The following is a 12,689-nucleotide window of genomic DNA, read 5'->3' as shown; positions in this document are numbered from 1 at the left end:
AGTGGGAGGGATGGAGACACTATTGCTGTGGTTTAGAGAAACAAGAGTAGGGATATTTATGTTAAAGAGATTATTTAGGAGACATTAATTATAAATCTATTAGGGCTTCAATATACAATTAATATCTTGTCTTGTTTTTTGTTGTTGTTTTAAGAGTCATTGAGCCCTGGCTGAATAACTCAGTTGGTTAGAGCATCGTCCCAATATGCCAAGGCTGTGGGTTTGATCCTTGGTCAGGGCACATAAAAGAATCAACCAACGAATGCATAAATAAATGGAACAACAAATCGATGTTTCTCTCTCCCTTCCTCTCTCTCAAATCGATTTTAAAAAAATAATTTTTAAAAAAGTCATTGAAATGCAATTTATGTTTTTGTTAAAAAACAACTGCGACTTCTAGAAAAGATTTGTCTTATGCAATTGGTAGAGAATGATGGGAGGTTGAATGAAATTTAGAGAAATGGTCTTGCCGGTTCTGAAGTGGTAACTACACCAATCCCTTCCATTAGAATTAAATTTACCTAAATTCAGCTTAGTGGATGTTTACCAGTCACAATGGTATGTGTTCTTAGTGCACTTTAGTCTATTTTTTAAAATCTTGCATAATGTTGTTCTAGAGATTAGGAATTAAAAGCTAGTTAAGAGCAGTGTTTCCTGCTTATTTCCTTTAACAAAGCTGGGGGGTTGGGGGGGGGGCGGGGAATGTTTGGGCACAGATTCCTCAGTGAAGATGATCCAAATATTGTACAGCACAGCCAATGGCTAGAGGCATCACAGATGATCCCGCAAATGCCTATAGCTTCAGTAGTTTAATTATGTTTATACCCCGCAATCTGTTTAAGGATTCTCTGCCAAGAAAGAGCTCAGCATTTTATGATGCCGACTTATCAGTCTAGGTACTCAAGAGCCAGGACAAATTGTACATTATAGATCTTCCTCAAATTACTGGCCCTAGGAGAGCCTAGAGCCCTTTACCAACAAGGAAAAACAAGTCACACAGGCCCAGATCACTGATACCATATTTTGAAAATCATGTCCAAATTTATTATGTGTATTTAATATTATCTGGCTACACAAAAATGATGTTGTTTTAAAACCTCTGTTAAATAGATAGAACCTTCTATAATTTTTATTTCAACCAGAATTTATTTCCTCGCTGACAATGTAAGTATCAGTGTGGATTGTCATATGGCCACACACACACACACACACACACACACACACACACAAAATAGCTTTATTGTAGACCTGAATGTTCTAATGACATTCATTACGACCTGATTCTACAATCCCCCAATGTTTATCATTCTAAGTATAATCGGTATGATTAAATGCATCCTTTGTGGTTTTACAAACTGAATTCTAAATTTGGGCCGATGTACGGAGAACACAATGCATGCAGTCATGTGCCCCAAAACGATGTTCCGGTCAACGATGCCTAGTGACATCGTTCTGACGTCTACTGCAAAGGTTGCAAACATCAAGAAGGCTGTGGTTGAGAGGGCAAACCTCTCTAACCTGGTGTGTATGGGGATGTTCTTGGGGGGCTCCTGGATGGTTCCTGAGGAATTGACTAATGAGTAAGTTGTTGGGACTGGAACAGGAGGCGGTAACAAAGGAAACTGCGGAAGAAAAAGGACCTCCAAGAAAATGCACAGAGAAGGATTTAGCAGAAGCTTTGCAGACCTCAGGAAGCTCTGTAAAATGTTTGAAAACACAGACAACACAGAAAGCTTCTTATTAATAGAGAGGAATGTTCATGGTGCATCATCTGTTTACAAGCGAATCCATGATGACAAAAAGAAGCACACCAAGCGAACCACGGACACATTTCTGAAAAGAGTGACACCTCCTCAAGAAGAGCCTCAGGCAGGTCCTTCAGGGGGAGCTCCAGAGGAAGGCGCTGCTGTCATAGATGACAGCTCCATGTGTGGTGCTGCCCTGAACACCTTCCTCTGGGACAGGATGTGGAGGTGGGAGACAGGGATGCTGATGATCCTGGCCCTGTGCGGGCCTAGGCTAACCTGTGTGTTTGTGTCTTAGTTTTTGACAAAAAAGTTTAAAAAGTTTAAAAAAAAATTTTAAATTTAAAAATAGGAAGGAGCTTATAGAATAAGGATATATAGAAAGAAATTACTTTTATACATCTATACAATATGTCTGTATTTTAAATAAATGTTATTACAAAAGAGTAAAAAATAAAATTTTTGAAGTTTATAAAATAAATAACTTACAGTAAACTAAGGCTAATTTATTACTGAAGAATAAAAATATTTTTTTTATAAACTTAGTGTAGCCTAAGAGCGCAGTGTTTATGAAGTCTGCAGTAGTGCCCGGTAATGTCCTAGGCCTTCCCGTTCACTCACCCACCACTCTCACTCACTCACTCACTCACTCACTCACTCACTCACCCAGAGCAACTTCCAGTCCTGCCAGCTCCATTCATGGTAAATGCCCCATACAGGTGACCCACTATTTATCTTTGTACCATATTCTTACTGTATCTTTTCTGTTCAGGTATGTTTAAATACAAAATACCATTGTGTTACAATTGCCTATGGTATTCAGTACATTAACATGTTGTACAGGCTTGTAACCTAGGAGTAGCCGGCTATACCTCAGAGCCAAGGTGTGTAGTAGGCCATACCATCTAGGTTTGTGTAAGTACACTCAATGGTATTCACAAAACTAGGAAATCACCTAATGACACATTTTTCAGAAACATATCCCAGTAGTTAATGACTGTACTTTAAAAAACACTGGGACCCTGGCTGGTGTGACTCAGTTGGTTGGAGTGTCATCCTGTACACTGAAAGGTCCTGGGTTCGATTTCCGGTCAGGGCATACGCTCACGTTGCAGGTTTGAAGCCTGGATAGAGTGTGAACAGGAGGCAATATTTCTCTCTTGAATCAATGTTTCTCTCTCCCTTCATCGCCTTCTAAAATCAATAAAAACATATACTTGGGTGAGGATTAAAAAAAAACCCACAAAACTGAGACTGGTCCAGCCACACCCAGATTTAAAGCCCTAGTAACCTTTCTGCAGAGAACTCATACCTATGTTTATGTTTGCTGAGAGCTACGCCTGAAGGGTTTTAAGTTACTTTCTATTATTGCTATATTGTCCTAACCTTTCATTTCCATATACTCCTGTTTCTTTGTAAGCCAGTAGCTGAGGAGCAGCCTAGATCAAATTAAGGCAGCAGAAGCCCACTGCATAGACAGGGAGTAGGCCAGGAATGGTCCTAACAGCAGGGCTGGAAGGGTGCCAAGTTGTGGGAGAAACTCAAACCAGGTGCAAGTAAGGCGAAAACTGGGGGCGTCCACATAGAATGCCAGTGTTTTCTCTTGGCATCAGATTTGCCTGCATGATGGCCCGGGTTGGCTAGCTGGGAACCAGATTTTCTAAGGAAAGACAGCCCTATTAACTTTCCAACTAGAACTCTAGAGCTTACTATTTCTACAAGTTTTTTGTGTTTTTTTTTTTATATCTTTCCCTTTGCCAATATTATTTGTTGGCCTAGCTATAATGGAATTATACCTTCAAGCAGTATCTTATTCACTGTTTCTCTAATCCTTTCTATAAGAAATTGCACCCACCCAGGTACAGGACACTTTTATCCATCCCTCCGATCTTCTCATAGCTATCCAGCCACTCCCCAGACCAACCCACCACCATCCGGCACTCTGCATGCCCTCAAATCAGGCACAGTGATAGGTGGTACTGTGGCAAGGTGATGGGGATGTCACTTTTTTTTTTTTTCCTGACTCCTATTTTATTTATTTATTTTAAAAATATTCTTTTATTGACTTCAGAGAGGGAGAGGGAGAGCTAGAAACATCAATGATGAGAGAGAATCATTGAACGGCTGCCTTCTGCACACCCCCTACTAGGGATCGAGCCCGCAACCCTGGCACGTGTCCTTGACCAGAATGGAGCCCTTCAGTCCACAGGCCAATGCTCTATCCACTGAGTCAAACCGGCCAGGGCGGGATGTCACATCTCTTACCCTTAAGAAAGCCAAACACTAAAGAGGTGGGCAGAGGAGATTATTCACTTAGCAGGTTATTATAATTCAATGCTGGCAGCTGTGGCACTGGGTATAAGAGAGCCCAGAGTTGGAATCCCAACCATCTGTGAGGTAGGTGATCAGAGATGGCTTCCGGAGGAGGTGACATCAGGGCGGGCTATAAAGTGTGGATGGGAGTTAGAGATGGTGGGAAGGGTATCCCGAAGAGGACATCATAAAGAGCCACCCCAAAAACTCAGGTGAAAATTGCAAAAGTATGTAGAACCACGAAGTTGGAACATAAAGTATGAGGCATCAAGTAAAAAGCAATGAGGGTAGAGAGAGGGGTGGGGAATGGGAGGGGTCCGGTTGCAGAGGTCATGCCACATTAAGAAGAGCTCAACCTGACTCAAGGTAATGAGGAGCCACTGTGAAGCTTTAAACAAGGGAACCAGCCGGTCTGAGAGCTCACCATTGCTGGACTCCGGGAAGCAAAGGTTCCTGGTGCCTTTGTCCCACAAGATTCCTAGGGCCTTGATTGAAAATCCTTCAAAATAAGACAAAAGGTGAGTTTTTAAATGTTTGCTTATGATCTATTTAAATAAAACCACATCTTGTGGTATTTTGTTCTCACTTATAGACAACAGAGCATTTAAAATAAGGACCAAAAAAATAAAATAAAATAAGGACCATTTTTCTTTTTCTGTGCATTTCTGTGGTGAACTTTTAAAAAGTATGTGTACTATTTTCCACACATATTTAATTAGTTTTATTATCTATAAACGGAATAAAACTTCTCTGGAAGAAAGCTACAATATTAGTCCCTAATGGAGTGCAAAATTTAAAAATTTTGAACTTTGTGAACATATTTTCTGGTGTGTTTTTTGTTGTTGTTGTTGTTGTTGTTTTTAAGCTAACTTTTAAAATTGTTTTAAAAATAGGGGCAGACAGCCCTAGCCAGATAGCTCAGATGGTTAAAGCATCGTCCCGATACACCAAGGTTTCAGGTTCAATCCCCGGCCAGGACACATACAAGAGTCAACCAATGAATGCGTAAGTAAGTGGAACAACAAACTGATGGTTTTCCCTCCCTCTCTCTCTCAAAACAATCAATAATTTTTTTAAAAAATACATATATATATATATATATACACACACACACACACACACACACACACACACATACAGATATTCAGGGGGGGGGGAAGCATTTTTTGAGGAGTTGAAGTGGAGAAAAATTAGCCCAATATACTAAAATCATACTGAATTTAGCCCATTATACTAAACAGGCACTAAATTTAATGCTCAACCATTCAAATCCTGAAACTAAAATTCCATGAGTCATGTCTGTCCGCTTACAGAGGTATCCTCAATACACAGAATAATGCTTGGTACCACGAAAGGCTAAATAAGTACTTGTTGACTGCTGGAAATATAAATGTCAAAACATTCTATTATTTTTTAAAAAAATATATATATATATTATTGATTTTTTACAGAGAGGAAGGGAAAGGGATAGAGAGTTAGAAACATCGATGAGAGAGAAACATCGATCCGCTGCCTCCTGCACACCCACCACTGGGGATGTGCCCGCAACCAAGGTACATGCCCTTGACCGGAATCGAACCTGGAACCCTTCAGTCCGCAGGCCGACGCTGTATCCACTGAGCCAAAGCGGTTTCGGCTCTATTATTTTTTGAGGACTTCTTTTCTATGCTGTGTGAAGACGAATCCTCATGCACTTCACAGCCTGTTCCAGATGGACTCAGGAAGCTGGCACAGAAGCCAGTGTAGGGTGTGGTGACCAATTCCAGCAAGGACAACCCTCCCGTGACTCAAGCTAGCACAGTGGCCCATTAAGCCTCAGCATGCTGTCTTTCAACACACACACACACACACACACACACACACACACACACACCCTGCTAACCTTGTTTCCAGCTTAAGTGGTGAGGTGGAGCTTCCTTCCGCTGCCCTCCTCATTTCTCCCCACCCTTCTCCTCTCTCCTCTCTGTGATTCCGCAGGGTCATTGCTTTGGATATATAGGAAAGAATAATCATTCCTTCTTTTCCCGCTGCAAGAGGAGCAGTTTAAACTTCAGGCCACACAAATCCAGGACCAGATCCCCACTGTGCCTTTAAACAAGCCGTGTGTGATGAGCAGAGCTCAGACTCTCTGCGCCTCCTTTTCTTCATCCGTACATGAGCATAACAACGACTATTTCTTATAATTAAAAGAAATGATGTAGAACATCACATATCTGGCACAAACTGTATCAACGAAAACAGTATTAGATGCCACATATATACTATTTTCATGTGTTATAACTAATAAACGATCCAAGGATGAACACTCACTGCCCTATGGTAAATGTTGGTTCCCTCCCCCGCCCCCCCCTCCCGCCCCCCAGTCTTCCTGATCTGACAACTTAGTATCTCTGAAAACAAACTGCTCAGAGGATAGCATATGTCTGTGTCCCCAGGCACCTTGCTGGACTTTTTCCTGCTTCTTTCTCTAAGCAGATTTCTATGCCCAACCACTCTTGCTTAGCTTTTAGGAATGTTGAGTTACTGGGTAATAACTGCCGTGAGTGTGCTTTCAGATGTGAGCATAGTTTCAAACAGCACTCAATGCCTCAACAATAGCAATAGCACATGTAAGAGCAGAAAGTTATTCCAAGCATGACAGGTGTAGGGCCACCCCCTCACACAGGGCTGGCTGGCACCACAGCCAGGCTGGCACCATAGTGGAAACTACTGTGTTGGGACATCCCCGGGAAAAGGAATGCAGGTCACACAGGTAATCCCAGAAAACATGGGAAACAGAATTGTGAAAAGAAACCCAGTCCTTAACCCTTTGCACTCGCTTGCTTTTTTCTCGAGCTGCTACCGATGCTAACCGTGTCGAGTCACACTCGACATCCGAGTGCAAAAGGTTAATCCAAGAAGGAGTTTGGTGCTGGTGGGTTGTTGGGTTTTTTTGCCTCCAGTTGCCTAGCATACATTGGACCCCTTTCCAAATGATCAAACACAACAGAAATGACTTCACAGCATATAAACACAAGAGGCTGCAAACTGGAATTTATAATAAAAATCTGTGACTTAAGAATTAGGAACTTACCTTTGATTAACTCCAGCTAGAATCTCTCTGTATGTTTCATCTCATGGTTAACCACTTTTCTAGGCAATATAATACCAGACTAGATTTATTAAACCCAATCAGTTGAGACCAGGGTATTTGTCCAGGTCTTAGACTAGAGACATTTAAGCTGGAGTGATAATTTGTGAACTATCCAAAGAGAATTCAAAGATTCTGAAAACAACCCCATGAACTTTGAGCAATGACTTTGAGCATCAATGTAATACTGTATTACATCCTATTTCAACTCCTAAGTTCTAGAATGCTTATGAAAAATACCAATCTCATGATGCTAGAGCTGTGCTTATGGAGGACTACGAAAAGCATCCATTCAAAAGACTGAGCTGAACGTTGGCAACTGTGGGATATATTGTCAAAGGTAGTTTGCCAGAGCTCCTGTAGCTCAGCATATTTCTCAGACCACTATATTGCACATGGTTGTAAGACAACAAAGCTGGCACTAAAATGTCACTAAAAACCAACTAGATTAATAGCTTTCTACACATTTCCCCCCAAATAATTTCAGATGAGTCAGTTCTCTAGAGGAGTTGAATGGCAGCAAACTCAATCTATGAGTAAGAACAAATGGTAATGGAAATTAGTACCTACTTGGAATCCTATTGAGTGTCACCCAGAAATGTTCATCAGGACTATAGGTATCCTTTGACCAGTGTAGTAGATCAATGGCCCTTTGGTCATGGAAGATGAAGTTGACAAACTCTCTGGTAAGGGCCACGTAAGCGGTGCCAAAGTAAATGGTCAGCTGATGTGGAGGTGAGGTTTTCAAAACATTAGTGTTCCTCACGAAAGAGCCATCTCTGCCTATGTGCTCTCGGTGGACGTATTTCGTCCGTCCAATGGCATGCGCCGGAGGCAGCACGCCCGGGGTAATGTTTCTCCCTTTGAATCCTTTCAGATGCTGAATGATTTCCTTGTTGGTTTTCAGGGGGAAATCTTGTCCACAGGTGTTGATGGCGTACTTCCAGGGGACCTCGGAGGCCACCAGGTCTCTCAGGCAGTTCAGGTCCGCCTGGAGCCGGGAGATCCCGCCATAGACAACCGGCTCCCTCTTGGAAGCCAGAAAGGCATTTGGGAAGCAGCTCAGTAGCTGCCACACAGATTGCTTGAACTGCGCCGCGGCCTTCTCGTCCACATGGACGCAGTAGACGTTCTGGGGCATGTAGATCGCCCTGAAGAGCCTTTCAAAGGTACCGAAGTCTTTGTGGATGACCATGACATAGGCCAAAGGGAACGCCACTTCTTCTTCCGACAGGGGGCTTGTGATGTAGTGGCTCTGGGTCAGGTAGTCCTCGCAAGGGACACCTGCCAGGGGCGATGGCACCGTCTTCTCCCGCAGGACCGGGGGCTGATCTTCCAGGGCGGACTCACAGGCGCTCCCCACAGAGGACCTTTCGCTGGAACCGTTCAGCCTCCTTTGGGGCAGGCTTAAGCGGCTGTTGTAGCGGATCACAAAAACAACCACACTGAGCACCGTGAGAGCAAAAAGGTAATACCTCCAAAAGTTCATTATTTTCCCTTCCTTGGAGCAGGAATCCCTCCCCAGGGACTGGGAAATGATCAGTCCCTGCAAACACAAGTGTGAAGAAGGGGCGGAATGGCCTTCCTTTGCCAGTCCTGAATCTCCACAGCTTCTCAGGCAGGCTTCCTTGACTCCTCATTGACTGTCCGCTCCGGCGGCGGCGGGCGAGGGCATGCTCCGCCAGCCCGCCCTGGGCTCCGGGGCTCCGGGGCTCCGGTCCGGTCCGGGGCGCTGGGAGCCGGCCGGCCGCTCGCAGGCAGAGCGCGGGGCAGAGTGGGCGCCCGGCCCCGGCCCGGCCCGCGGGAAGCCCTCCTCGTTTGCATACGAAACCCAAGTGGCGGACCTCGGCAAATTACGCCGTGGAGAGGAATGACGAGTCCTCTTCGCCGGGGCTGGGCTTCTCCGGCTTCACCCCACCCCCTTTCCCTCCACTCCGTTCCGATCGCATCTCCCTTCTCTGCTCACACTTTCCCCTGGCGCTTCCGAGCGAGCGGTTCTCCTCTTTCGGGTCAGCCCGCACACCCTGCACACCCTGCACACCTAGGAAACCGCAGCGCGGAGGACTAAGGCTCCGGCCTCTCTCTCCCCCCGTTTCCCGGCCTCCTTTTTTCATTTCAGTGTTCTCTCTGCCTCTGAGCGCGCACAGGCACAGATAAGGAAAAAAGGCACTGGCAACATGTCTGTTATCAGCAGCAAAGAAGTCTGGTGTCCGCGGGATTGAATCAGGTGGTTTCTGACGGTGTGACCTAGCATAGATGTGTGCGCAGGCTATGGGAAGAGGGAAAGTGGGATTACACGGTTGCGGGCATGGGGTGGGGGCAGAAGGAACCTGGGAGGGACTTGAAACATTAAAGGGTGGGGGTGTGGATGACATCAATGAAATAAGCACACCTTAGTTCGCCTGCCAGAGAGGAAGGTGATAGTCATTGTTCCCGGAGAGCAAAAGTTGGTTCCCATTTCACAAAGAGCTTCAGATAACCCGTGGTGTTGACGCAGTATCATCTACAATATGAGTGACTACCCACTGGGTCTCTTTATCAGCCTGGCATCTTGAGATCTGAGGACATTTCAGAGAACTCAGAGGGTTCTACTTCCCACCCAGTGCCCTCTCCCATTTCCTTACTCTTAAGAAAGAACAAAGGCTACTGGACTGCAGGAAAATTCCTGGAAGTTTTGGTTAGTGAGATTCGGGGGAGCCAGGAAGAGAAGCCCAGCAGGTCTGGTCACATTACAGAGGGGTTCCCAAAGCTCACCCGCCAGGTCCCTGGAGCGCTCAGCAGGTGTGGAGGAGGGCTGCAGATTGGTGCAGGTGGTGAGAATGCTCCTGGGTCAGTAACCAGCCCAACTAAAGAAGCAGTGGGTGTGCTCCCAGCTCATTCCTGCAGTCACCCAGCTAGCCTACCGGCCTGGCCCCGGTGTGGCAATTGAAGCAGCTGCCCCAGTTAGGAAAAAATCCGGTGTACAATGCAATAATCTCCCTGCCCCTTCCTATCCCCCTCTAACTTCCTATAATTTACTGGATGAATGAATGGCCACAGTAGCATAGATGTGATGGATTTTGATTGGACATAGACCCAAAGATTTGGCAGGGATCTTAAAAAATCACCTAACACAACCCTTTATTTTACAGGTGAGGAAACTAAGGCCAATACAAATACATATATATATATATATATATATATATATATATACACACACACACACACACACACACACACGCACGCACACACACACACACACACACACTGAGTGGCCAGATTATTATGATCTCTGAACGCATAATAATCTGGCCACTCAGTGTATATCCTATATAATAAAAAGCTAATATGCAAATTGTCCCCTTGACCAGGAGTTTGACCAGCAGGCAGGCCGGCCAACCGCCCATGTCCCCACCCCCTGGCCAGGCTGGCCGGACCCCACCCATGCACGAATTCATGTACCAGGCCTCTAATACACACACACACACACACACTGAGTGGCCAGATTATTATGCGTTCAGAGATCATAATAATCTGGCCACTAAGTGTATATACAAACACACACACACACACACACACACACACACACACATATATATATATATATATATATATATATATATATATATATTATTTTATTTTTTTTCCCTAAGTCATTCAGCTGGATTGAAGCCAGCGCCTTCTATCTGCAGGTCCCTAGCCCAGATGCTGGAGCCAGTCTAATTGGCTCTAAATCCCAGCTGGTCACTGACCAGCTGGTCACCAAGGGTGAAGTTACATAGCCTCTCTAAGCACCAGATTCTTCAGATGGAACACAGCAGTGGTTGCTATTTCACATGGTTAAGAACATTAAATGAGATAACTCTTATTCAGGGTTTATGTGTATGTTCACATATATTCTATTCAATAAGCATTAGCAATTTTTGCTGTTGTCGTTTTTCTTTTGAAAAATAGCCATTTCTGGCCCTGTTCATGAACAGATATTTTGATTTCTGTTCTTACTAATGCAACAGAAAAACACCTTCTTAAGGCTTTCCAATGGGTTGAAATGGGTACTCCCACTCAAAAAGAATGAAGGTTAAATTTCACTCTTTTCCTCCCTCACCACTATCCCCACCACCACCCAGGGGGGTAGGGAAGGAATTAGTAGGAATGAGACTAGATAAAGGGCAGAACTGAATAATCCATTTTGATGCTTTCATTTTCCTTCATTCTTATTAGAGCCACACCCTTTTCTGCAAAGTACTTCCTTGGCAGGACGTGTGGAGAGCAAGGGTGGGGTTGCCGGTGGGGAGTGAGGCAAAGGGCTTTCAATGGAGGCTGTTGTTGCCCCCTCTCTTTGCCTTGAGCCTTGGTCCCACAGTGGGGAGCTCTGGAGAATGCCCCTGCAAAGCAAAAGCAACCAGTCTTTAATCATGACTGAATCAAAGCGCATTGCAGGTGGGAGTGGAACATGATTTACATTCAAAACAGCAGTAATAAAAAAGTCTTATAGTTTGTCCTGCCTTATCTACAGTGGTTTAGATAAACAGCCCGAGGTTAGAGTGAGGTTAGAGTTTTTAGCAGCTGGCCTGGGAGGAGGTTTGTTTTACCTGTTATCTAGGGTAACTGAGCAGGCGTTGTCTTCCAGCAAATAATTGGTGGGCTCAAATATTAACTTCCAACCAGGACATTATTTCTGCTCTTTTCCACTTTAGTTGCTTAACATACTGAAAAGTGTTGTCAGGTGGACATTTTGTATCACTCCCTGCCTCTCTCAACCTCAGGATAACCTTATCGTCACAAACAAGGACAAGGACAAGGATAGCAACTAACAACGCACAGTCAGCTCAGCTCAAACAAAGGCTGGGCTGCCTGGGGGTTCTGAGAACCCAGTGGGATCTTTTTTCCCTTTAGTCACTTAGCTCTCATTAACCTTCCTGAGCTGTGCCCCGACCTCAGCTGGGCTATCACAGGCAAATTGAAGGCTGGTTGCTGGGGGGCAGGGTTGGAAGCCAGGCCTGACTTGTTCCCAAGTCCTTAGAGTTCTCTACCTCAGACTGCTTCTCTTGGCATAATAACTGGCCACGGAATCGAAGCAATGCTTCTGATGGGTCCTCTCGTCTCCATCGCCTTCACGCCATTCTGTTCCCCGTCTGAGGCTCTGTTGCATCTGTCTGGCAACCTCAAACACTGGCCACAAGCGAGACACAACAAGCAAAGAAGATCTCCCAGCAACCAAAACAAGGATCACATGCTGTAGGCTGGATGCACACACTCAGGTGTGTACGGGCAGGCAAGATACGAAAGTAAGTGAAGCTGGTCGGAGGGAAGGAAAAACAGAGCTAGTGAGTTCACAAGTGGCAGCTAATGCTTGGCCATGGAGTCATGGACCGAGAGAGAGGGTGGGACCCTGGTGAAGAGCTGTGCCCACCTAAAGCACGCAGCTCCCTCTCAACGCTCGCGATTAATCCACGCTGCACCACGGGGCCAATGCCGCCAGCTCTCCGGATATTTTAAGAGAAGTGAGAAATCTGAATTTT

The 12,689-nt window shown here is 44.9% G+C and overlaps 1 protein-coding gene across 4 annotated transcripts in view; it reads right to left on the bottom strand.

The window, feature by feature from the left end:
* Positions 1–12,689, bottom strand: part of GCNT2 (glucosaminyl (N-acetyl) transferase 2 (I blood group)) — an 89,004-nt gene that overhangs the window by 32,616 nt on the left and 43,699 nt on the right. Inside the window, exon 1 of one of the 4 annotated variants that reach the window (XR_013813811.1) lies at positions 7,755–8,831. The exons of 2 other annotated variants lie outside the window; for them this stretch is intronic. Coding sequence is in view for 1 of the 2 variants with exons in the window: in XM_079777665.1 (XP_079633791.1) it covers positions 7,759–8,677 (919 nt within the window). In the remaining variant the exon portion in view is untranslated. Of the gene's footprint in view, positions 1–7,754; positions 9,298–12,689 lie in introns of those variants that run through there. One more of the 4 variants, XM_079777665.1, reaches the window with a different exon arrangement.

This window comes from Cnephaeus nilssonii, assembly GCF_951640355.1.
Source record: "Cnephaeus nilssonii genome assembly, chromosome: 7".
Taxonomy (NCBI): Eukaryota; Metazoa; Chordata; class Mammalia; order Chiroptera; family Vespertilionidae; genus Cnephaeus; species Cnephaeus nilssonii.
This window is presented reverse-complemented; position numbering and strand designations above follow the sequence as displayed.